This window comes from Ambystoma mexicanum, chromosome 8, assembly GCF_040938575.1.
Source record: "Ambystoma mexicanum isolate Mex_15411 chromosome 8, UKY_AmexF1_1, whole genome shotgun sequence".
NCBI classification, from domain to species: Eukaryota; Metazoa; Chordata; class Amphibia; order Caudata; family Ambystomatidae; genus Ambystoma; species Ambystoma mexicanum.
In genome coordinates this window covers 629,982,746-630,006,370 of record NC_090929.1, presented here as the reverse complement: position 1 = coordinate 630,006,370, position 23,625 = coordinate 629,982,746, and the positions used below count along the sequence as shown (strand labels likewise).

At 47.1% G+C, this 23,625-nt stretch overlaps 1 protein-coding gene across 5 annotated transcripts in view; it reads left to right on the top strand.

Moving 5' to 3' along the window:
• Nucleotides 1–23,625, top strand: part of ECE1 (endothelin converting enzyme 1) — a 696,412-nt gene that overhangs the window by 659,827 nt on the left and 12,960 nt on the right. For all 5 annotated transcript variants that reach the window (XM_069610356.1, XM_069610353.1, XM_069610355.1 and 2 more), the window contains one exon: nucleotides 796–891. In XM_069610356.1, the coding sequence (XP_069466457.1) occupies nucleotides 796–891 (96 nt within the window). The remainder of the gene's footprint in view (nucleotides 1–795; nucleotides 892–23,625) is intronic.

The following is a 23,625-nucleotide window of genomic DNA, read 5'->3' as shown; positions in this document are numbered from 1 at the left end:
TGGAAGATGCCATCTGGAACCCCTATTTGTCAACTTTTTAGCCATCTGCATCTTGTTTCCCATTCCCCCATCTTCCCAGATCTGCCAAGCACCTGGACTCCTATGAGCAAAGGGGAGAGTGCATGTAGCATGGCCTTGGTTAGTTCAGCGAGATGCGATTGCATTGCAAGAGCCCACATAGTGAGCTCTCCGCATCAAAAGGGACATGGTGAATGAGCAGAACGCCCGACGGGGTGGTTGTAAAAGCACAGAGTGCAACTGAAGCAGGCACGGCATTTAAGGTGACTGTTGTGGGGTACTTTTTTGAGACTGCCAATAGGAAGAGCATCGGAGGTTTGCAGCCACGCAAGTCTCTCACGCAGTCCATGTCATATGAGGACGAAATATACACCTTTTTATATCAACAATTTCATTGTTGTTCTATCAAACATTTATCATTGGTCCAGAACAACCACTAATGGGGCATATTTGGAAAAACCTGTTATTCTGCTACTGATCTAATGCTGCAAAACTTGTCTGGCTGGTAAATAACATTTATTTTATTTAATTGGGGTTTATGATCGGGGCCCCTGTCCGTTGGGTTTGGAGCCATAAGCAATCGTGACTTTGTCCTTAGTCTGTGTCTGGTCTGGTGAGTTGCGAAGCAGTAACAGAGTTTGTAATCCAAGGAGATAACCAGTGGCATCCAATTTCATCCAATGGTTGTCTTTTGTACTTGGATGATTGTCCTAAAATAACCTATTTAATATTATGCTTCGTTTTAAGCTTAAACTGGAGATCTATTTCTTTCGACAGGCCTACGAAAACTGGGTGACGAAGAATGGTGATGAGAAGGTGTTACCGAGCCTGGAACTTTCCAACCACCAGCTCTTTTTTGTGGGATTCGCCCAGGTAAGGGACCTTGACCTTACCTTCCGCTCGCCCAGGCACCGTCGTTCTTATGGTTTTTAGTGGCTGTTCCAGTATTCAAGCCATCTTGATAATCTTGATTGAATTGGATGTAATGGAGGATGTGTACCACACAGCCTACTCAGGATTTACAATTTAGAGAGTGCACAGTAAGAAAGCTGCTGCTAAAAAGCCCCTTCTCTTAGCAACACTCTTTTCAGAAGACTGCAGGTGTTCAAGAGACTTCAGGGGCATGGCATTGAGATTGTTACCTTGCACAGGGCACTCTAAAATCACCCCATTTAGCCTTACGTGGAGGGGTATATTACACCCGACCAATTAGCCTTTCACATGAAGTTATGATGCATTTGTATTTATTGAAGAGCAGGGTTCAGTTTTTTTAACAGCAGTTTTTTAAAGTAAGCACGCAATAACAGAGCAGAGGCTTATGGGAAGGTGCCTTTACATAAGACCATTGTTAGCTTTTGCCGATTAGTTAAAAGCCAAAGCTATTTCATTACATAGAGGAGGAAGATGGGATTTGAGGAGAAAAACACAGTGGGTGGGTGTTGGCTTTTTACTGATAGACTCCCCATGGCCATGCTAATCCCTTTGGCCGTCCCCACTTGCTGACTGCACCTGCCTGCCCAAAGCGCATTAACCTGGGAACTCTTTAAGCTAGCTCTACCAAGCAGTAACATCAAACGTGTTGCTTTATAGGGCCTTTCATTGTTATGTCTAAGCAAACCTCTGAGACTTAATGGCTTAATCACAGTTGTAAATGCTCTCCCAAGTTTAATTAAAAAAAATGCCTTGACCAAGTGTACCTTTAGCCCCTTGATTCATAAGCAATATTGTGTCTTCACCTCTGTTCCTTGCCCTAAAGTCTTATTAAAAACAAGCATTAGCAAAGCCAAATGTTTTGCCATCTGTAACAGTATTAGGCATTTGATGGGCACTGCTATCATATACCCAGATATACCATTTTCCAGCTTTTGTCACCTTGGGGCCAGATAATACCATTATGGCCAGCCTAGCCAATGCCTACACAAAAGCCAAAACGTTGTGTTTTGCCACTGCTCGTTTAAATGAGTGCACGTATTGACACCTTCTGTCTGCACTACTCGTTGTGATCCCATGTCCGGCACTTGCACATCCACCCCATCCCCGGCACTTCTCTCCTCCCCCCTGCACTTGCGCGATCTTACTGTCACTAGGCCTAGTAAGATCGTTGATTTTTGTCCTCCATCGGTTCCCCTCCCTTGCCTCGTCACACCTTGAAACACTTGTGTATAGGCGCGTTATAAATGCCATATCATATCATGTGTACTGAGCGGTGAGGGGTAAGAGTGGGAACTTTTACAACGAGCAGAAACTGGGGGACATAATATTTAACATCGAACATCCAGGCCCAGTCTTTACATATTTACACATTGCAGAGAGCGATGAGTGCAGAGTGCAGGAGAGGTGAGTTTGGCAGTTAGTTTGAAAAGAAGGGTGGAAGGGTTTGCGGGGGCTCCTTCCATCTCGAGTAGATGGAGTTGGAACCTCATTTTAAGGTGTTGCACTGGAGAGATGTCTTTGATAGCAGGGAAAGAGAATTCCAGTGGAGTGAAGCAAGTGGCGGGGGAGGGGCAAAAAGCACAGGGAGGTACCTAGGATGCAGGGTGCTGATCAGTTTTAAAGAGACGAGTAGCAAAGAGTTGGAGAGTGCAGTGGGATGCAGTCAGCGAAATAATGCAGGGGTAAGGCCATGGATGGATTTACTGATGATTAGCATATATTTAAATAGTGATTTTGCATGGAGAGCCATCCATTGTTGCGACGGTAGGTAGAGGGGGATGAGGAGTTGGGCAGGCTGAAAAGGGGGTGTCACAAACTTGAGACATGTGTTGAAGGGAGTAAAAGGATAGTGGGGTAGACTAAGTAGGCTTGCAGAGTAGTACGGTTTGGGGATCGCAAGGGTAGAGAGTAGTATTTGTATGCATTTGTTATTTATATAGTGTCTTAAACCAAGGCGCTGTACAGAAGCCAGTTTACAGTACAATAGTGGGCTAGTGTATAATACAATATGAATACAATAAACAGGTGAACAACTTCAGTCACAGACTTTAAAATGCACAATTACAATGGAAGTAGAAAGGTTTTCAGAGCAACAGCGAAAGTAGCATAAGAATCAATGGACCATAGGGAAAGAGGGAGACTATTCCAATAGTGAGGAGCAAGCAAACGGAGCGAAAACGCGAAGACGCACAAGGAGGACGAGGTGCATTTAATAGGATGTTGGCCTGAGAGCGGAGGGGACAAAGAAAGAGACAAGGGATGCAAGATAGATAGGAGCAAGACCATGAAGGGCCTTGAATGCATTACAGAGAAAATTCAATTGAGAGTGATAAGGTAGCCAGCGAAGAGAGGCTAAAGAGGTAGAGATAGAATCACTGTAACGTGATATGCATTTCATACAAGAATGCATCACCATATGTATCGTTCACATCAGTGCGTATAGGCCCATATTACCAAATCACTGTGAATGCAAGCAGACATCCATGGCCAAACGATAATTATTTGTTATTGTATAGCACTTATGCTTAAGCGCTTCATATAGAACAAATATACATACAATATCACCCAACCTGTGTTGGTACTCATTTATCAACCTCAGCAGGATGAAAGGCTGAGTTGACTTTGCTGGGAGTCGAATCTGCAGCCTGCCGATCAAACATACATTGCAGCAGCCAGCGCTCAACCCACTGAGCTATTTCATAAGATAATCGGCCAATCCAGAAACAAAGAGCCGCGTGCTGCTGGCCACAGCCCGTGAGCCTCAATGTGAAAAAATGTTTAAAAAACATTCTGTGGTTTTTTTTGTTAGGGGTAGCGAGGGAGATCTCAGGGGGCGCAGTTGCGACCCCTGGCGACTCCCAAATGACGTCCATGGTGGCTACGGTGGCAGTGGCATGGTTAGCTGGAAGATTTTCCATTCGCTGTCCCAGAGTATCCCAATGTTTAGTCATGGGCTATGGGGTGAGTTCACGCGTGGCGAGTGGGGTTGGCAAAGGAGGCAAGGAGAAATAGGACTCCTATCTTTGAAGACTTGTGCATAGGGCTACATTGAGCCATCCAGTAGCAGATGGCATTTAGGTAGCTGGTTACACCTTCTTAGAGTGAAAGGAGTGAATGAGGGATAAGGTGACGTTAGGAGTATAAGCAAAGGGTCAAAGCAGTAATGATGTGTTTGCAAAGGGAGATGGTGTGCAGACTAGAGACAGCCAACCTCATCAATATAGGATGTCACGAGGTGCATCAGGGCAATCTTTAAACATTATTAAACCACTGCCAAACTACTGAATCGGTGCAACAAAAAAAACTATTTTTCAGTTGGGACGCGTACGCGGATTTAGCGCCTCAAATGGCTGGAGTTGAATCTGACCCAGGACTTCTACTTAATACGGGAAATGACAACATTCCCACAAACCTTTGCTAACCAACATAAACTGACCTCTGATGACATGCACCAAAATCGAGATTAGTCTGTGCCCCTTTAAATTCCAACATTAAAATGGGCATCAGAATTCCCAAATGTACGAAAGAGCTTTGTTACCCAGGGATTCAGTGCTACACAAATGCCCCGGCAGGGGTATCCGGTGCCTTGGAGTTTGGTATTTTTAACCCTTTATACGGTGTGTTTGTTTTTTTAAATGTATGCTAGAGCTGCATGGCTGCTGTTAAACTTAATCTATTCAAAAGGAGTTCCCAATGAAACCCTTAATCTGCGGCATTAATCTACCAACAGAGCCGAGGTGTCTGAATGGGAGTGGCTGCGGTAAATGTGTATTAACAGCCCCAGCCATCAATCATGCAGGCAGCAGTGTTTAGCGAAGGCCTGCTGTGTAGACCAGGTGCTTGTTCTGCGGGGGGGGGGGGGGGGGTGTAGGTACCATGTACATGTACCTTTCCAGAGAAGTAATATTCCCTTTGCCTAGTAGGCCGTTGACCCAGTGGAGTAACCCTTTCTGACAATGTAAGATGCGTCCCATATGAAAAAAATGCACACTGTGAAGAGCACAGCAAAAAGGGGTTCTATTTTTCCACCACCTGCCCTTCTAGCGCCTAGATGAGCATACGTTGCCAAAGGAGCTGGATTCGGTGTAGATCGCAATGGCATTGTCTTTTTGAGGCGAGTCTTCATACTTTGGCCGCGCCACTTTGGCCACTGAGTCCCTATATAAAGTGTAGAACACTTGAATAGCAAACAGTTCAGTACTGCAAATGCAAAGCCTTATATCAGATTGTAAACAGCCATTTTGTAATGCCATGCTATTTCAACAAAAAGGGAATCGCTAGTATGTTATTGTGTAACTGGCGGGTGTTGGGAAGGGGACTCGCACTAAGTAACTGTGGGTGTCACTGTCTACCTTGGAGGGCACTCACAAACCCAGGGAAGGAGGACACCCTTTCTACAACGCTTTTTTGGAGGGTTATGAGGGTCCTTACTCCTAAACACCACGTGTAACGCAACCGAACAAGGGATGCCACCTTTTTTTGTACATCCTGGGGCTTGTGTACTTTGCCATTATGGGTGCAGTCGTGGGCAGGAAATGAGGCAGCCTCTCATGTCTCACAAACCCACGGACACAAGAATGGTGTTTGTGTGTCATAGTAAAAAGGGTTCATCGCCAGCCCTGCCTCCAATGCAGATCGCTCCAGCACAGCCGGGTCATCATGTACAGAGCGAATGGAGGCCCCACGGCTGGTGCAGTCGCCGCGTGCTTCATTCCAGACCCCCTCCAGAGAAGTGCACCCGCCAAGTGAACCGAGCACCCTTTTTCATCCAAGGTCACCAACAATGATTATCTTTATTAATGCATGCGCTATACACCTGCATTAATAAAAGGAAACCGTACAAAGGCCAGCCATCTCACTCATAAGTTAGAAGTAACATACTGTGCAGAACAGCAAGCATTGTTTGGTACTTATGAGGGTCAGGGGATGTTTTGACTGCTTGCTGGAGGCAGACACTTGTGTCATAAACGGGGCTGTTGTGATCAGGGAGGGAATGTCCCGCGCCCAATGATCCCTGCGCCCCACTGGCTGCGGCCAATAGAGCGTGCCGAAAGGGGACCTGCGAACACACGTCCACGCTGAAACGTTCCATAGCCAATTCGTCCCGCCGAGACGTCCTGTCCCTTGTGCATCACAGTACACCCTGTTTTGGCAAAATCAGTTTTTGGTGCGCACCCTTTTGGCCGCAAAGCTCCTTTTGGCACGGACAAAAGTGGCGCAAAAGCCAATACGGCGCAATTCTTTTGGCGCTCGGACGCTACTGACATCATTGCAGCCTATCTGCTTACGGCCGTCGTGCCAAATGGGTCCTCGGGGGCTGCCCCAACCCCGATAATAACTCCTCATTTTAACTCCGAGATGGCACTCATTGTATGCACACAAACATTTCACTCAGCAATAAACATATAAAATGCACTCAACGCGTGCACACAAAAATTCACAATTTCAGTGACAAACGCAAAACACCCACGTGCAAAAGGAACTGGGCACACAAACACTCCTCGCGTGCGTATAGAAACCCCTGTGCACAAAACAATTTTTAAAATGTACATGTATTTATGAAACAAAGGACCGGTAGTGCTCCGAGTTTAAAAAGGCAGCACTAACGCTCAAAAAGTGAGTGACACATGTCGGCTTGCACATTAATGCACAACATATGGTGTTCGGCTGCTGTGCATTGCTGCCACGCTTACCATTCCATGCTGCTTCCTGGTGATGGAGTTTCTTCAGGGGCCTTTTAGTGGGACTGCTGAAAATCTATGAATGCCCAAACCATGTAGATGGCAGTGAAGTGGGATGAATGTATAATATATGGCATTTTGTTAAAATGACTATAAAAAGTCAAACACGCAGCATGAACCCGCCAGCTGCATTCTCCCAGGAGTCTGTAAAATGTGCATTTTTCCGAGTTCTGCAGGCTCGGATTCCTCTGCTTGCGAGGAGAGGTATTCCCAGCAGCAGCTGCTTTAATGTATAAGAACATTCACGCCAGAGCACCAAAACATGCCGGCGTCCAATAGTCCTTGCTTGCGCACTGTCTGCTGCGTCCAACTTGGCGCACGACGTGGGTTCTGCACCCAAGCGGCTGCGCCGAAGCTTCGCCAAAACGTCCTGCTGCGTGTGCTTCAAGGTTTACAATCACTTGCTATGCATAGTCTGTCATCTAGTGGTTGGACTGTAGTATTACAACTTGTTTACTGTTCAGTATCAACAGGGGCTTTCTTGTAATATCACCCTGTGCTACGTTTGCAGGTTACCCACTGTGATTCTAAAACACAAAAATACCACTAGTTTGTGAATTAATTTCAATTGAGTCGTGAGGGTATGCTTATACCATACCCAGGTAATTGATGCATATATCGCTTAGCAGTTAATCAAATGTAAGACAAGTGAACGAAACGCTCATTATACAGAGTTGAAAGTCGCGTGATTATTGTTGAAATCACAGAACACCAAAACACACGCTATACCAAACATTACAATAGAATGATTAGACATTACACATATATCACACAAGTGTTGAATGTGCAATAATTACAGACAGAAATCTAATTCATCACACCACCCTTAAAAGTGTACACAAGTTGAGATAAATTGAGTTGAGTTTATTATTTTTTTGTCAAGCAGTGCCAACCAGTGCACAATTAAACTACGGCACTGTTTGGCGTTCTCAAGAAATGTCACGAGATCAGATCTAGTTCCAGTGCAATCCAGACCCATTCTTGGGAACCGTTGTGATACTGGCCTTTCTGTCAACAGTTCTTTCCGAGACTCCCATCAGTAAGAACAGAGGTTAAACTGTTGTGGATGATGGCTTCCTGCATCTACTTAGTACCACGCATGCCCACGCGTGAGACCATTCCAGTGTGGCTCCGTGCAGTGGTACAATGGTCACCGGCAAAGGGGAAATGGGCTTGGGAAGATGTAGTGAAGGTTGCCCAATTGCGAAAGTGGTTCAACAAACAAAATAAAAGGGACAACCTTTCACAAATCCCCAAAAGCAGGTGGACCTTCTAAGGCAACACAAAGGATCCCGACAAGGGTGTGAAAGCGGGGGCAAAAGGTGCCAGATATTTGGGGCAAATGCATGTGAAGATGAAGCAGAGAACTTGAAACGTACAGCCACAGAATGCCAGTTAAAGTTCCAGAAGACCAAGAAGTTCTAGTTGTGTTTCCCCATGGACGTTATCAGGTGGGCAGCTATGCTCTGCATCCGCTGCACTGCACTGCACTGTTGTATGATTGGAAGCTTTGGAGCTCCAGAATTAGCTGTTGCAGTCATCCAGGTCGGGTGGGATTAGTGCCTGCCCTGACCCCTTCTGATCTGTGTCGGCCGTCTAAGGGATGGATGATATGTTTTAGCATGTTTGTTTTATTACTTGTATTGTGCGCCAGTGTATCAGGGTGCATTGCATACGACAACTGGCAGCTTAGTTACATAACAGATTAGGCACATACAGAAACAATAAATGTACATAGCAGGGCAAAAACACAAGGGTGTGACAACATGTGTTGTTGATAGCTTTTGTTTTACCACTGTATTGATCTGGTCATTAAGTACATGTCGAAGAAAACGTCTTAATTACTGCCTTGGTTGGTTGGGTGGGGGAGGGCTCTGAGTTTGGGCCAACAAAGAGGGTATTGCAAATAGGAAGGCCTTCATTTTGTCTTTGAGACATTGGTTGCTGTAATATATCAATTTAACACTGCCAATTCATGGAGTCTGAGTTTGCCTGGTTAACTCCGCCCAATTGGATCATAGTTCCAATGTTATCAGCATAGAATTGGAATGGCGGGCCATACAATTTGAGTGTGTTGAGTGACTTCAAATATGCGTTCAAGCCACCGTAAAATGGCAAAGCCTTGACAACTCTCCCGACTGTCTACCAGGCTCTCCATTGGTATTTCCCCAGTCACAAATGGCAGGGGCTCGCATGAAAGACAGAAGGGAGCAATTTCCGGGGGAGACGCAGATTCCCATGTCAGACTGCAAGCAATCAATTAAGAAGGAATGGTCCTCCGTATCATGCGCTCCGACGGGCAGGTATAGCTGGGAGACCACTGTTTTGTTCCATTCCCTTGGACAGGCGAAAGCCTGAAAGGCAATAATGAAATGGGTTGTTGGATTCGCTGTCCTACACAGTCTCATGCTACCCCCATTTGAAGCTGTAGACAAACTTTTTTTTAAAGGATTAGTAGCTGCAAACACTATCAATTATGTTGTGACATTTATATAATCAACTATCATGGCCAACGTCTCAAGGTGCTGTGGGCTGTCTGGGAATTCGGTAGACCATAGTCTAAACCACACAAGACTGACTGCGCCTTACGTTGCAGGAAAATAAGTCGCTTTGGCAGTGATGTGTAGTACTGTAACATCTTGATCTAGGGAAGGGTGGGGGTGTGTGGGAATGTGCCTTAGGGCCCATTGTGATCTCCTTGCTGTAGCCTTGTACAATCCTGAATTGTCTCTGGATAATGGAGCGCGGAGCACCAGTCAGCATTTCCCAGCACCGGTGTACATCCCGTAAATGGATTGGTGCAGGGATGACTGCAAGATACCCTCTGCTCCCCATGAAGACTGGAGTAGGCGGGAGATGCGATGGAAGCCCGCGCACAAGGAATTTGAAGATGCTGCCATGATCCTGGAGCTGTAGGGTAAAAAACGCATTTCGTTTGTTGGTGCTGAAGTATGCAGCTGCAAGGGGGGGGGGGGGGGATTTTGCATTGGTCTGTGATAGCTGCGAAACCAGACTGTGTGGCAGCGGCTGGGTGCATGGTTGCTGAGGGTCTCGCAGAAACTGAGAGCTGAGCATACAGCACTGCTGGAGATAGAGGATTGGCATCAGTTGCAGTACTAATTCGGCAGCTCCTCTTGGGTCCAATGCAGCAAGGTGCAGAAGGAGGTGTTTGAGGCTGGTGTGAGTGACTCACTGTTCAGCATTGTACTAACATTCCAGAATTAACCAGCAAACTCTGAGGGTCTCCAGAGTGAAAGTCTAGAGAGTCCACCGCCTAGCGGTATGGGGAGGGGGCATGAGTGGCCACCATAGTAAGGAGATGGGGGGCCAAGATGGGGTGCAAAACCATGGGATTGATTGATGTCCAGTGGAGAATCTCAAAATGCACTAGGAAGTGCACAGTACTGAGGAACAAAAGGGGACCTCGTAACTTCCCATGGGGCCATATGTGCTGCAGAGTGAGTCACCCGCTTAACCTACTGCAGCGCCAATTGGGGGGTCTGGGAGGAGTTTCACTGAAACCACACCGAACGACAATCACATTTCTCTGTGCGCAGTCATGGATGGTGGTGGCCATGGGGCTCGACAGGGCCATCTCTGTGCGCTCTGATTGCAGATACTGGATGAGCCTTGTAATTAAAACCGGACTGGTGGACCTGAGATGGGTTGGGGAGGTGAGCATCCATGCCACACTTATTTTCTTTTGGCAGTATCAGATGTGAAGCCGCATAGGCGACCATCTCTGCCTGGTGCCCCAGGGGAGCTTGGACATTGGGTTGTGTCCAAGTGGTGGTATTGTAGGGCAAAATGTGCCCCCCCCCCTCAGGCTCCTAATGGAATAAGCACTCTGAAAGGGTAAAAGGGCTGGGACAGAGGCTGCCATCTCGATTGCCCCCACAGAAGAGCTGGAGTGAAACCTTGGGTGTCCACAGTGTTGGCAGGTTCTGCCAGCCATTCTAGTGGCTTGTTGGGGAATCTTTATTTGATAGTGCATCAGCAGACCACAGCGGTGCAGAGTTTAGTAGGTAAGAGTGAGAGAGAAATGTAGAAGAGTGTAGGAGGGCAGAGGTGTACCTGGGTATGGTACAATTATACACACAAGAGGTATTTGTGTGTTTTGGAAGCAGAGTGGGTAATCTGTATAGGTAGTATGGTAATATTACAAGAAAGCTCCTGTCGACACTGAACTTCCAGTAAACAAGTTGTAATACTAGAGTCCAACCACTAGATGACAGACTATGCATAGCAAGTGAATGTAAACCTTGATGCACACGAAGCAGGACCTTTTGGCGCGGCTGTTTTGGCACCAGATGCTTCGGCGCAGCAGTTTGGGGGCAGAGCCCATGTCGGCGCGCCCAGTTGGACGCAGCCGTCAGGGCACAGGGACTTTTGGGCGCCGGCCTGTTTTGTCGCTGTGACTTTAATGTTCTTGTACATTAAAGCAGCTGCTGCTGAGAATCCCTCTCCACGCAAACAGAGGGATCTGCGCCTGCTGAGCTCTGAAAAAAAATGCACGCCTTACAGACTCCTGACAGAATGCACCTGGCGGGTTCATGCTGCGAGTTTGACTTTTTATAGGCATTTTAACAAAATGCCATATATTATACAGAGGTGCAGAGGTTGTTTGAGGGGATTCCTGAGTCCTCAACCCCATGAGATTGGTGCCATGACAAAACACAAGCTGTCTCGAAGAATGCAACGAGCTAAGATGGAGAACTTACCTCTAGGCAGGCAAGCAATGAACGTGTAAACTAGATGTTCCCCGGAACTTTGATACTATGCCGTATGTAAAAGTGAGAGGCCTCCAACATGGATATCCAAAATATAATGGAGACAAGCACAGAATCAAGCAAACATTCTATTGGTGTGGAGTGACTTTACACAGATCAGACAAGACCCCCATAAAATTGCCACATGGGTCGCCAAAGAAGACAAGATATCAATGGTGTCGGGATCCCCTGACTGAGCTGAAAGCACAGGTGTGTGCTTTGCGGAAACAAATACATGTCACAGATGGCCTGAATAATTGACAGAGCCCTACAGAAAGTTGCTATGGTTTTGTTATAAATTGGATAGTATGAACAGTTGCTTGAAGAAATAATAGTACAGGGAATTTGTTAGGTCATAAGCACTGACTGAAAAAGGAATGGGGAAGTGGCGCTAGGGCCTTCCCTCTCTCCCCCCTCCAGTCAGTTTCTCACCCTAGCCCAAGCGTCTTAACCCCCCAGTTCCTTCTTCTGCTGGGTCACCCCTACTGGCTGTGCATGGCCTTCTCCGAATGGTGGATTTTCCGATTGCTGGCTGTCAAGCTCCCTCAGGAATGTTCTACCTGGCTCTACCCTATTAGTAGTTAGTTCGAACAGGGCAGTGCATGTTTGTGCCATTCTACCTACATCCCTTTATTTCCTCACTACTGTCCTCCACCTACTGTCTGATTCCTTTATTGGCTATTTCTCTAGGGTGCTGGTCGTTGTTTGGAAGTCGTAAAGGCACATGGTTCATCTGGACGCTTGTTCTCTTTGTGCTCCCGTTGATGGATTCTGGTTTGGGTCTTCTCGGCTACTCACAAGGTGATTTTGGAAGTAGCAGTTCTGAAATACAAAAGAGTGAACCATGGCCAACAACTGTTTGGGGAGACATTGAGCTATAACGAGTGGTATCAGGGTTGTCATTTCTGGCACAGAGTGGGAACTATTTGGGCACGATGGACCCCCCCCTCCCTCCCCAATTCCCACTTCACAAATCTGGGGCAGGGCTAGTTCTAACGTTTGTTTAATGAGCTTTCTGTTCCAGGTTGAGAGGGGCCCGCCACCCCTTTTTGACAGGGCCATGACCATGAACCTGTGACATGCAGCAATTGGAATCCAGAGGAGTGTATAATGAAGGGAGATGAATACACAGCATCTGGACGGTGTGCTTCCAGGAGTTTGAGGACATGAACACTGAACACTTTCTAAAGGATAACCTTCCAGTAATGGTACCATCCTTATGCTTTTTAACGGCGCTCCCAGGATCCTAGGGAGTTAGTCCACTGCTAGCCACGCCCGTAGAGACTTGGTCAAACTACGGAACAAAGAAATGATCCTACAAGTGGAGTGATATAGTAGTCCTTTACATTGACATATCTTCGTTCATGACGTTCTCAGAGTAAAGAAATGACATGCTAAAGATTTCAAGAAGCAGCTCAGGAACATCCAATTCAAATATGCTGCTATTCCATGCAAAACTGCAAGTGCTTCATGGGGGACAAAGTATGGTCCACTCATACAGTGGAGAAAGCATAGATCTGGTTGTAAACCAAGCAGATGAGACTCCAGATCACCACATGGCCATACATATGGAGGTTCCGGCAAACAAAACCAAAGATTAAGCCAACTACCAGTGCACTAGTAGGAAACGGTGGGGCCGAAAGGGACCTGGAGATGGCTCTCCCGGAACCAAACCAAGCCAAGACAGCAGGGCATGAAATTGACCGTTATGTCAAACAGTCTGGGATGCCTCTGCCATTGTCGATCATTGTGCTGTGGTTGCATCTCTTCCTATGTGGCGGGGATGCAGGATGTGACTGCATTGCGACCGTGTGAGAAAAGCATAAATCAGCAACATGTTTATATTCTTGGAGTGGTTAAATCGATTCTGCATAGCATGAGGGGCAGGGATTTTGGATAGGTAGAGGTTCATAATCTGTTTTTCTAGCTCATTCATCCAATAGACAGTGCTGTGGGTAAACCTACAACTGTCCTTTACCAAGTAGACCGATTCCAGAATGGGGTGACTTCACCTGCAGTTTCACGGCTGCCATCATTCTTGTATGGATTTCCTTCAGGATTCTCACCTTATTGGCCCCAAATGTGAAATGTGCATCCTGGGTCATGTACAATACACAAACTCTGAGGGATCTTGATGAATTGCCATTATGCTGAGAACATAGCTCTTCTTTCACAAGGTGTGGGTATTGCAGGACTTAAGGGGCAGATATGTGGTGATTATACGGGAATTCAAGGGGTATGTTTGGTCTCATCAATATGTAGGCTTCTCACCATTTCGATGGACCTGCTCCATGATTTTCAACAGTGGTTCTATGTCAGATTAATGTAGTTTTCAGTTGCCTTCTGGGGATTTCAATGTAATTGATCCTGGGACTGACCGGTCACGAGGGGCTGGGTTGCAGTCGGGGAAGCAGATGGACCTATACAATTTCACACAAGGTATGGGCCTAGCCGACAATTGCCAATAGTAAATCACCCAGTGCACGTGGGTTCTCTTTATACTCTGGGGTCCGCAAGATAAGGTTATCTTCTGGTCCAAATGCACATAGTAGTCAGCACTGCAGAGACTTTTATCCCCCCAAGCGTAATCTCCAGTCATTCACCACTGGTTTCAGATATACATCGACAGGTCTTCAAACCGCGAGGGGTAAGGCAGATTAACACGTATCTCTTGGGAGCTCTAGAGGTGAAAGAATATCTGTAGAGATGGTCACTGAATACCACCTTGAATCAAATGGCAACACAGTGGATGATGGAAGGTTGGTATGGGGAAGTTTATAAAACAATCCTACAATGTACGGATTTATGAAGGCAGGCAGATTGCTTTCCTTGATAGAAAAGAGGAAATAGAATCTAGGTGCATCAGAGGGTTCAGAACATGGGGAATGTCTGGTTAATGGAACACTGTGGCATCGCAGAAGCAGTTGTCGATTATTATCAGAAACTGTACAGCAGGGCAGATTAAGCCAGACCGGGGAAACATCCTGCATCTGTTTCAAGATATGCCAGTCTCCCCTCCAATTGACATCCACAGGCAGGATTTGAAGCCCCAATTACCAAAACAGTAAATTAGGCTATATCAGGACTGCAGTCGTGGAACCGGACCTTAGGAAGGCATGTATTGTGGTAATTCCCAAGGTAGATAAGCCCCCAGACTCATGCGCATTTTACAGACCAATCTCTCTTATTAACAGGGAGGTAAAGATCCTTGTGAGGGTGCTTGCTAATCGCCTAACCAAAGTTCTCGAATGCCTAGTCCACACAGACCAATGCTGCTTTATACCCGAGAATTCCACGAGGATGAGCATCTGCAGGCTGTTTATGGCCATATCACAGGCACACACGGTAGGGGACCCGTTGGCACTTACGTGTGGACCTAGAAAAAGCCTTTGATTCGGTGGAATGGAGTTTTCTGTGGGAAGTTCTCTCGCGCATGCAGTTTCTGGATGGATTTATGGGATGGGTACGTCTCTTGAATGCATCGCTGATCGCAAAGGTGCGGGGGAACTGGGCGTCCTCCTGGGCTTTCTCCCTGGAGGGGGGCACGTGGCAGGTATGTCCTCTGTCCCCTCTTCTCTTTACTTTAGCGATGGAACCCACTGGCCATCCGTCTGAGGACTGACCTGACTTGGTCTAGTTTCTGTTGGGGACATGGAGAGGAGTGGGGGGTGGCAGGGGGGATAAAGTCTTGCTATACATGGACAGTCTCTTGGTGTACCTAAGTAGGCAGCGGGAATCAGAGCAAGGGTGACTCATACATTGGAGGAATTTCAAGGGGCTAGCGGGCGTAAAGTAAATTGGGACAAATCCATCTTCTTTCCTATCCAGGAAGCGGTGGAGGCCATTCCCCAGGACTGCACGTATCAGGTCTCAGTGGTGGGCTTCAAATACGTGGGGTTGTGGGGGAGCCCGGATCCGGTGGAGTATGTGGTCCAGAACCTACATCCCAGAACACCCCGCTATTGGTCCCCAGGGTGGAATTGGAAAAGGTGGAAGCGGCTCTCCGAACGCTTTTGTGAGGGAGTGCCATCTTGAATCGCCCTGGTCACGCTACAATGCTCTGTGTGGGAAGGACGGTCAGACTCACGAAATTGCGTAGCTACTACTGGGCTGCTCAGCTGGCAGTGGTAAACGACTGGCTCCACAGGCAAGTGTCACTCCCGCATGTTGGGCATGAGCGTGGGTGGATGGCGGCGTCGCCTCCCCCCCAAACTCCCTCCAGGTCCTATGTGGGGGTCAGAAGACGATACTACTTCCACCTGTGATGCAACACACAAGACAGACATGGAAGGATGCCCACTGCCATGTGGAATGGGGGAACAAGCCCACCATGGCAGTCACTATGGTATAACGTCCAGCTTCCACAGGTGGGGAAGCTGGGGAGGTTTGAGACTTGGGAGAGGTGCAGGGTACTGAGAGTGGGAGATGTGGTAAAGGGTGGGGAGATGATTCCCTTCCAGGCATTGTGTGAGAAGCGTGGGCTACCAAAGATAGAAGAGTACCAATGTATACAACTTTCCCATGCCCTAGCAGCCCAATTGCAGTCACTTAATGAGATCCTGCCCTGCTCAACCATAGAGGCGAATCTTCTCCCACAGCGCATACAGAGCAAAGTTCTTTCTACCCTCGATCGGGTCCTCTCGGCCTTTTCCACAAAGGAACTGGTCAAGCTTAAAGTACAATGGAAGGGGGATCTGGGTCTGATGCAATCCGAGGATTAGATGAAGGCACTCCTCTTCCCCAGGGAGATTGGTATCCCCACTCGGCTGAGACTGATCCAACTCAAGGTTCTGCACAGGGTCTACTATTCACGCACTGACTTGCATAAGTGGGGGCGGCAGACCATCCTCTATGCTTAAGGTGTAAGAGGGAGGAGGTGACCTTTTTCCATATCGTATGGGGATGTCCGATGGGTCGCTGTTCCTGGCAGAAATGTCTGAATAGAATACAGTTAGTGACCGGTCTGAATAATGCAGAAGAACCGAGAATACTATTGTTGGGTATCTGGGGGGGACAAAGGATTCACTAGGTCCGAGAAACTATTTGTAGCCATAGAGGCGAGTCTGGCTAAACTGACCATTGCAGCTCTGTGGGGGGGCAGAGGAGCGCCCCATAGTGGCAAGGTGGGTGGGGGAAATGGACTGCTGTATGGCCTTTGAAAAATGAATATACAATTTAAGAGGTTGCCCTGGGAAATGCGAGAAGATCTAGGGGAAGTGGGTGGGGAATGGATAAAGGGTCAAGGAAGGTTGGCTCAAAATCGTTCACAAACCTCCTATGCTGGATTATCTCCTTGTGTTTCTCGTCTCTTTGTATGGACACAGCGATATACTACACTGTACCTGGCCCTTGCTGTTTGCTGATATGTCTGTAACTCAAAAAACAATCAAATGGGTTTTTTTCTTTAAAAAAAAGGGGGGCGGTGGGGGCATTAAGAGGTGGTTGGCGAGAGAATATAAAAATAAAATGGAGGTAGGGAAGTGGGAAAGTTGGGAGCAGAGTGGCAGAATGTGTAGAGAGGTGGAGGAGTGGTGGAGCAGGAGGAAAGTTTAGAGAGGAAGGACTGCATGAGGCGCAACAAGTACAGTAGATAGAGGAGGCAGACGAGTAGAGAGGAGGTAGCAGGAGAGGCATACTGAGGGGAGAATGGGAAGAGTACAGCAGAGATGAAGGTGTAGGAAGGGCATCGGTGGAGAAAAGAAAGGATGGAGGACCACCATTACAAAGAATAGGGCATGGAGTGGGGAGAGTAATAGACTGGGGGAAGTGAAACAAAAATGGAGAAGGAAAGGGAAAGGTGGTGGAAGAAAACCACTTTTTGGCAGAGGAGCATAAAATGCTAGGGAGATCAAAAAGGAAGCAAGTACTATAGGGTGGCTGATAAGGGAGGGCATCAGAGTATAGGGACAGGAACACGTTGGGAGAGATACTGAGAAGACCTTTCCCATGATGAGGGAGCCATACTGCCTGCTGGCTTTTCTGGGTTATGGAATTTGTTCTTTTCACAGTCAGCCTTACTCCAAAGTGTGGCTGTGTTTTATGTGCCCTAATTTAAGAGTCCTTATGACTCCTAAATCAGCGGTACCCCATAAACACCCTATAATGTCCCATAGAAAGTATCCTGGTTCTGTTAGTCATGGGGCTTGTGGTGTCTTTTTGTGTAAAATGGTTTTACAGGGCGAAATCCATTTTAGCTGGCTGGGTACTTGCAACTTCCTCCATTTCTCAAAATGATGATAGTCTTTGTTGTCTCGAAGACCGGAGGGGTCTCATGACAATCGTGAAACCAGTTCCAACGGGCATATACAGATGCTTTTTCGGATAGTGTGGATTCATTTATCTGGGAAGAGACCCTTTCAGAATGTATGGGGGCTGCCCCTGTTGGCTGACCACCGCTCTGAGTGATTCATGGTGTGTGATTAAGTGCTGTGTTCACTCACTGACTCCATAAGGGGATACAAGCAGACCCCCCTTTCCCACTCACTTTGTCTACTGCCTGAACTCTGTCCTGTCCCTGCATTCCTGGGAGGCCTAGTGCTCAAGCAAAAACTGAAGCTCTACACCAGCATCCTTGGGGCTCTGAAGAATCTGCTGGTGAAGCTCTGCCACTCCAGATAACCGGAAGGAACCCTCTGCAGTGCTTTGTTCACCCTGATCCAGTAGAAACTGGATCACAGCTCAGGCTCAAAATCCCATTCTCCCTCAACCTTCAGACTATTCCTGCATCGCTTGACCCAGAAGCGGGGGGATACTTCAATGCCAGGACTCCGAAGACTTTTCTGAACCGCCCAAAGAATCTTCATATCGGGACATCAGGCTTGTACCTGGTTCCCTATCCCTCGGCTCGAAAGCTCCATGGCCCTGTGCTGTCTTTGATCTTGTAACCACACTGCCAAACTCGCCTTCACAGTCTTTCTTCCGTGGCTGGCTCCGCTCTGGAGTGACTTCAACCTTTGTTCAATATTAATTCTTCCTTGGGGTCTCCAGTCTGGCCCCATCCTCAGAAACCAAATCCTTTGCTAGAGGATGGCGTGTGCACCCTACACAGATGACCACTGAATGTAGCTAATTCGCCATTATGCTTCTCGACCTGGGAATCGTCAGTTCTTCAATAATTGTCCTTTCCATCAGTCTTGAAGTCCCACCTGTACTGATGTCGTCACTGGAACCGTAGGTGGTCATTGAACAATGTGCACAGAATCCCCCTCTGGGAACCTCCAACCATCCACTGCAGAGGTGCTTTTTTGGTCCCAGGGTATTGATCTACGCCACTGATGGCGAGTATTTTCTGTGTACATTTTTTTTCTCTCTCTACCACATCTTCATCTTAAAGGGTCTCATGTGGCACTTACTCTACCAGACTCCATAAAATGCTTCCGCTTCTGGGGACTCTTTCACACAAAGCTAGCTTTCCAGCGAAAAACGGACCCAAACCTGTACTACTGGCCAAGTTATGGAAAGTGTATTTGCTTCCCTTCTATTGAATTTTCCTGTCTAGGAAAGACTTTCACTAAATGCTGAAAATGGTTATTGAAACAGTTTCCTTGCCTGATAAATTGTTGCATCCTTTGTTTTACAACGTTTACTTGCCTGTAAGCAAAGTGATTTTTCTCTTCGCCTTTTCTTACATAAAGATTATATTTTTCAAAAAATATACAGTGGACATTCTTTCATTGGGCATATTTTGAAAGTATATACTGGACCTGTTAACCCCATTCAAACACCCCTATCCACCTCCTGAGAGTTCCCAGGGCTGCCCTGTCACAACTATGACTCGGAGAGCCTCGTGAGCTTGAGGGAATCACTAGAAGAATCACTAGAAGAACCCAAGTTGGAAACATATTCCTAATGCCCCAGACCATAGGGTTTAGGGAAAATCTCGCTAACATGTTGACTAACAAGTGAAAGAGGATGACTAGGCACAATGGAGGAGCAAGTGATTAAGGGCTAGAAACCTTGATAACATGTGCTAGGGTGGTACCCTTAAGCTGATGCAGCCATACATAAACCTCTCTTGCGAAATTAAATCTGCTTTGCATCCGCTACCAGTCAGAGTGGACGGGGGTGGAGGAAGGTTGGGCCTCCCTAATGCCAGGGGGTACTGCTTGGCCTCTCAGCCAGCTGTGGCACATGAATGGCTGCATGATATGATAGCTTGGACTGCTACCTACTGTTAGATGTGCATCACACTCCATGCTATTGTCCTCTGAAGGCGCCTAGTGGGAAGGTCGCACAGCTAATCTGACCATCGCCAAACAGCAGTGTATATGCATCGGGGGACTGCGGCCATCGACATGATATTTCATTTATAACGCGCCTGTGCACCAGTATTTCTAGGTGCGACTAGACAAGGGAGAGAAGACAGAAGGAGGACAAGACAAACCATCTTACTAGACCTTGTGTCATTCAGATTGTGCAAGAGTGACAACGCAAAGTGCAGGGGGAAGGGAGAGGACGAAGTGCCACGCAGAGGCAAGAGGGAAGTACAATCGGGGCATCATTGCTCCGAGCAAGTGCAGCCAGGGCAGTGCAGCTCTGGCTAAGTGCAAGGAGGCAGGGGACTGTAGAGGCACAGCCCCCAAGTACACGGTAGGCCAGGAGGCAGTGCAGGGGTGACTGATCATGGAGGAGCCTAGTACCCAGTGAGACTAAGGGTAGCCAAGCAACCAGTCGGCGCGGCAGATAGGTTGGTCAGCAGGGGAGGGAGAGAGAGAAAGCAGAGGAGAAAAGGAAGGTCTTGAGCTGCCTCTAGAACTTCAGGTGGTCTGTTAAGTTTGGGAGGTGCAGGGAGCCCTTGTAGAGGGAGGCACCTGTAGAGGAGAGAGATCTACCCCCCACTCTCTGCCTGGTGGAGAGTCTGACCCTCAGAGTTGAAGGTAGCTGAGCGAAGGGCTTGAGAAGGAAGGCATTTTGGAAGAGGGAGTAAGATCTACTGCAGGCCCCGGCCCACAAAAGCCTTGTGGACATTGTAGAGCAGGGATCCCCAACGTGTAGCTCGGGAGCAACATGTTGTTCGCGGCACCCTAAATTGTTGCTCGCCAGTTGCTCTGGGCCATTGTGTGGAGGCCTAGAAGGAGGTGCTGAATGGATGAGACCTCAGTAGCACTGTAGTCAGTACAGAGTCCCGGACTGTGCAAGAATGTTGGCCAATGAGCCGCTGTGTTTCCAGCTGGCTTATTTTTATACATGCAAGATTTGTGTTTGGTGCCACCATGCACATAATTTTACAGTAAATGTCCTTAATAGTTATGGTAGTCTCATTGCTAAAACCCTGTCATCTCCAGTTTCTTTGCCCAGCTGATAAATGTATTAATGAGTACATTATTTGAACCATGTTTGTGTCATGGAGAAAATTGGCCTATTCCGTTCCTTGGTACAGCTAGTATGAGCATAGTGGACAAGGAAGTGGTATGCATACCCAACTTTCCTTTATTAAATAATGTGCATGTACACTTTCTGTACAAGTGAGGTTTGTGTTTGATGCCACCATATTTATCGACAACATTCATTTTGGTGTCACCTGTATTTATATTACATAGTGTCCTAGTGGAAAAATGGTAATCGTTTGATACTGTGCCCATCTGGCACATGGTTAATGGGCAGATCCGGTAAATGCGTGCCCACATTTTTCATAATGAATTTTCCCTGTATTCCAATCCAATTAAGTTATTGTTAACTTAAGGCAATTTTTTATGCCATTTTGAAACTATAAATCTGACCAGCAGTGTACACACCCCTCATTAAATCATGGTTCAGTTTTCTTTTTTAGATTCTACATTCTGCATCGAACCATCGTGCATCCCTTTCTATAACCTGGAGCTCCTAAACTTGGGGGCATGGTTTGCCAATAGCTCTGTCCTGGATAGTTTCTCCTAAAGACTCAAACGCACGCTTTCCTTTGTGGCCTCTGAACTGTTCAACAGTTTTAAGAGAATATCTTTATTTCTTGTGAATTAGTAATTCTTTCCAATGACTCCTTTTCGAGCGTAGGCATCGCCAACCAGCCACTCTGGCTGTCAGATATCTTCTTCGTGGTGCCTACCCTGGCCATTGGAAAATGAACTCCAGAGGATTGTGTTTACTCTTTGTTCAATAAGAAATGTAACATTTCATAACATTCCTGAAGAAAAAAAACATCCACAATACAGTCATCAATGACTGTGGAACAGTATTGCTGATCTCGTATGCTTAGGAATGCACCATTTGCCATTAAAGATCCCATAAATTCCTAGGCAAAATCTCAGTAGATCTGAAAAATCAGTGCCCCGTTTGTGGCCCTTTTTACTGTCCATACATTTGCACTAATATTTTGCTTAGGAACCTGAAACCCCTGGTAATGTTTACTTACTCCTACTCTATTTTTGAACAGCTGAACTGGTCCTATATGTCTAAAAATGTACTACTGACCACTCAATCTCCTCAACATTTCTTGTAAATCACTAAACGTCAAATGAAGTTAAAGGCCTTCCACATTTCCTTGACTAGAATAACACGTGGTCTAGCTAACTATTAAGTACTGCAAATTAAATGTTGTATACACAGTTTTAACTTTGTTACATTTCTAATTTGTGTTGCAAACAATTTGTCCGCCAACTGTGCGCCGATATGTTCCGTCGAGAAATTGATGTTGCTCACCTTTTAATTTGATATGCCAATTTTGCTCATTGCACACAAAAGGTTGGGGACCCCTGATGTAGAGGGTCTTGAACTTGATCCTTGCAGCCGCCGGGAGCCAGTGGAGAGATTTCAGGGGTGACGAGCGAGTCCTGGGCTTCAGGCTAAGGATAAGTCTTGCAGTCCTGTTCTGGATTAGTTGCAGAAAGTAGTGTAAGGCAAATTGGGAAAGAGGCTGTTTCAGCAGTCCAGCCACGGCTCTTGAGCCAGTGAGCTTCTGGGGGAAAGTGAGAAAAGGAAGAATACCTCTGAGGTGCAGCTGGTAGTGGGCCTTCTTTGCAAGGTCCAAGAGAAGGTACAAGTGTAGTCGAAGATGACAGGTTTTTTGCCTAACAGGAAGGAGAAGGAAGAGGGCCCAAGGAGGGTGGGCAGAGTGAGAGGTAAAGCAGGAGCTGGGCTCCCAATAACAAAGATCTCCGTCTTACTGGCATTAAAGCAAAGATCTTTGAAGGCCCTCCAATCCTGAATCGCAGAAAAACTGTCAGGAATGAGCGAGAGAGGAGGTTGAGGGGAGCCTAAAAGAGAGCCGAGTGTCATCCGCATTACACTTAAAGTTAGAGAAGGTAGCGATCGGGTAGCCAAAGGGGCCAGGTAGACATTGAAGATCCAGAGTGAGAGGGTAGAACTCTGGGGAACTCTGATTAATCGGGATGGCGTGTTTGACCATGTCAAAAGCAGAGGAAAGGTCAAGGAGGATGAGGACAGAAGGAAGGCTGGAGTAAAGATTAGAGAACAGATCTTCACAGGTGTTCAGGAGAGCAGTTTCCATGCCTCTGGCTGCTCTGAAGCCAGACAGATGGTCCTGGAGGCAACCAACAGATCAGTTTGGAGAGTAAGCTGAGGGATGGGCAGTTTTTCCAGGAGTTTGCCCAGGAAAGGCGTGATAGAGTTTGGGTGATAGTTTGCCAGACAGGTAGGATCAGCAGTAGGCTTTTTAAGGAGGGGGTGCACAAGGGAGTGCTTGAGGAGAGAGGGAAAAGATCCAGTGGCGAAGGAGTGATTGCAGAAATAGGCCAAGGCTGGAGCGAGGGTGTCCATGTGGTCCTTGATGGTTCTTAAGGAGCAGGGGAGCACCTGTTTGGATGATACTTTCATAGATCAGACTTGTCTTGAAAAATCGTCAGGTGTTGTCAGAGAGAAAAAGGAGAAAGAAGGAGGAGAGAGAGTCAAACAGAGTGGGGCCGAGTGAGGTAGAGTGGGAGGAAGAGGAGAGCTGCACAGAATGTCCTGAGTTTTAGTGGTGAAGTGAGAAGCCAGAGCGGTACAGAGGCCGTACAGGAGAGGTGGAGACTACAGAAGGATTGGCCAGTTCCTTGCAGATTTTACAGTTAGCCGTGTTGTTGAAGGTTGCAGCGATGCGGGCTTGGATGTGGACTCTCTTTTTGGACAGGACAGAGCAAGTCTATATTGCATTCGGAGCAGGTGACAGGCCATTTTGAGAGGATGCACCTGAAGCCCTTTTCACTTCCTCTCAGCCACCATGCACTTGC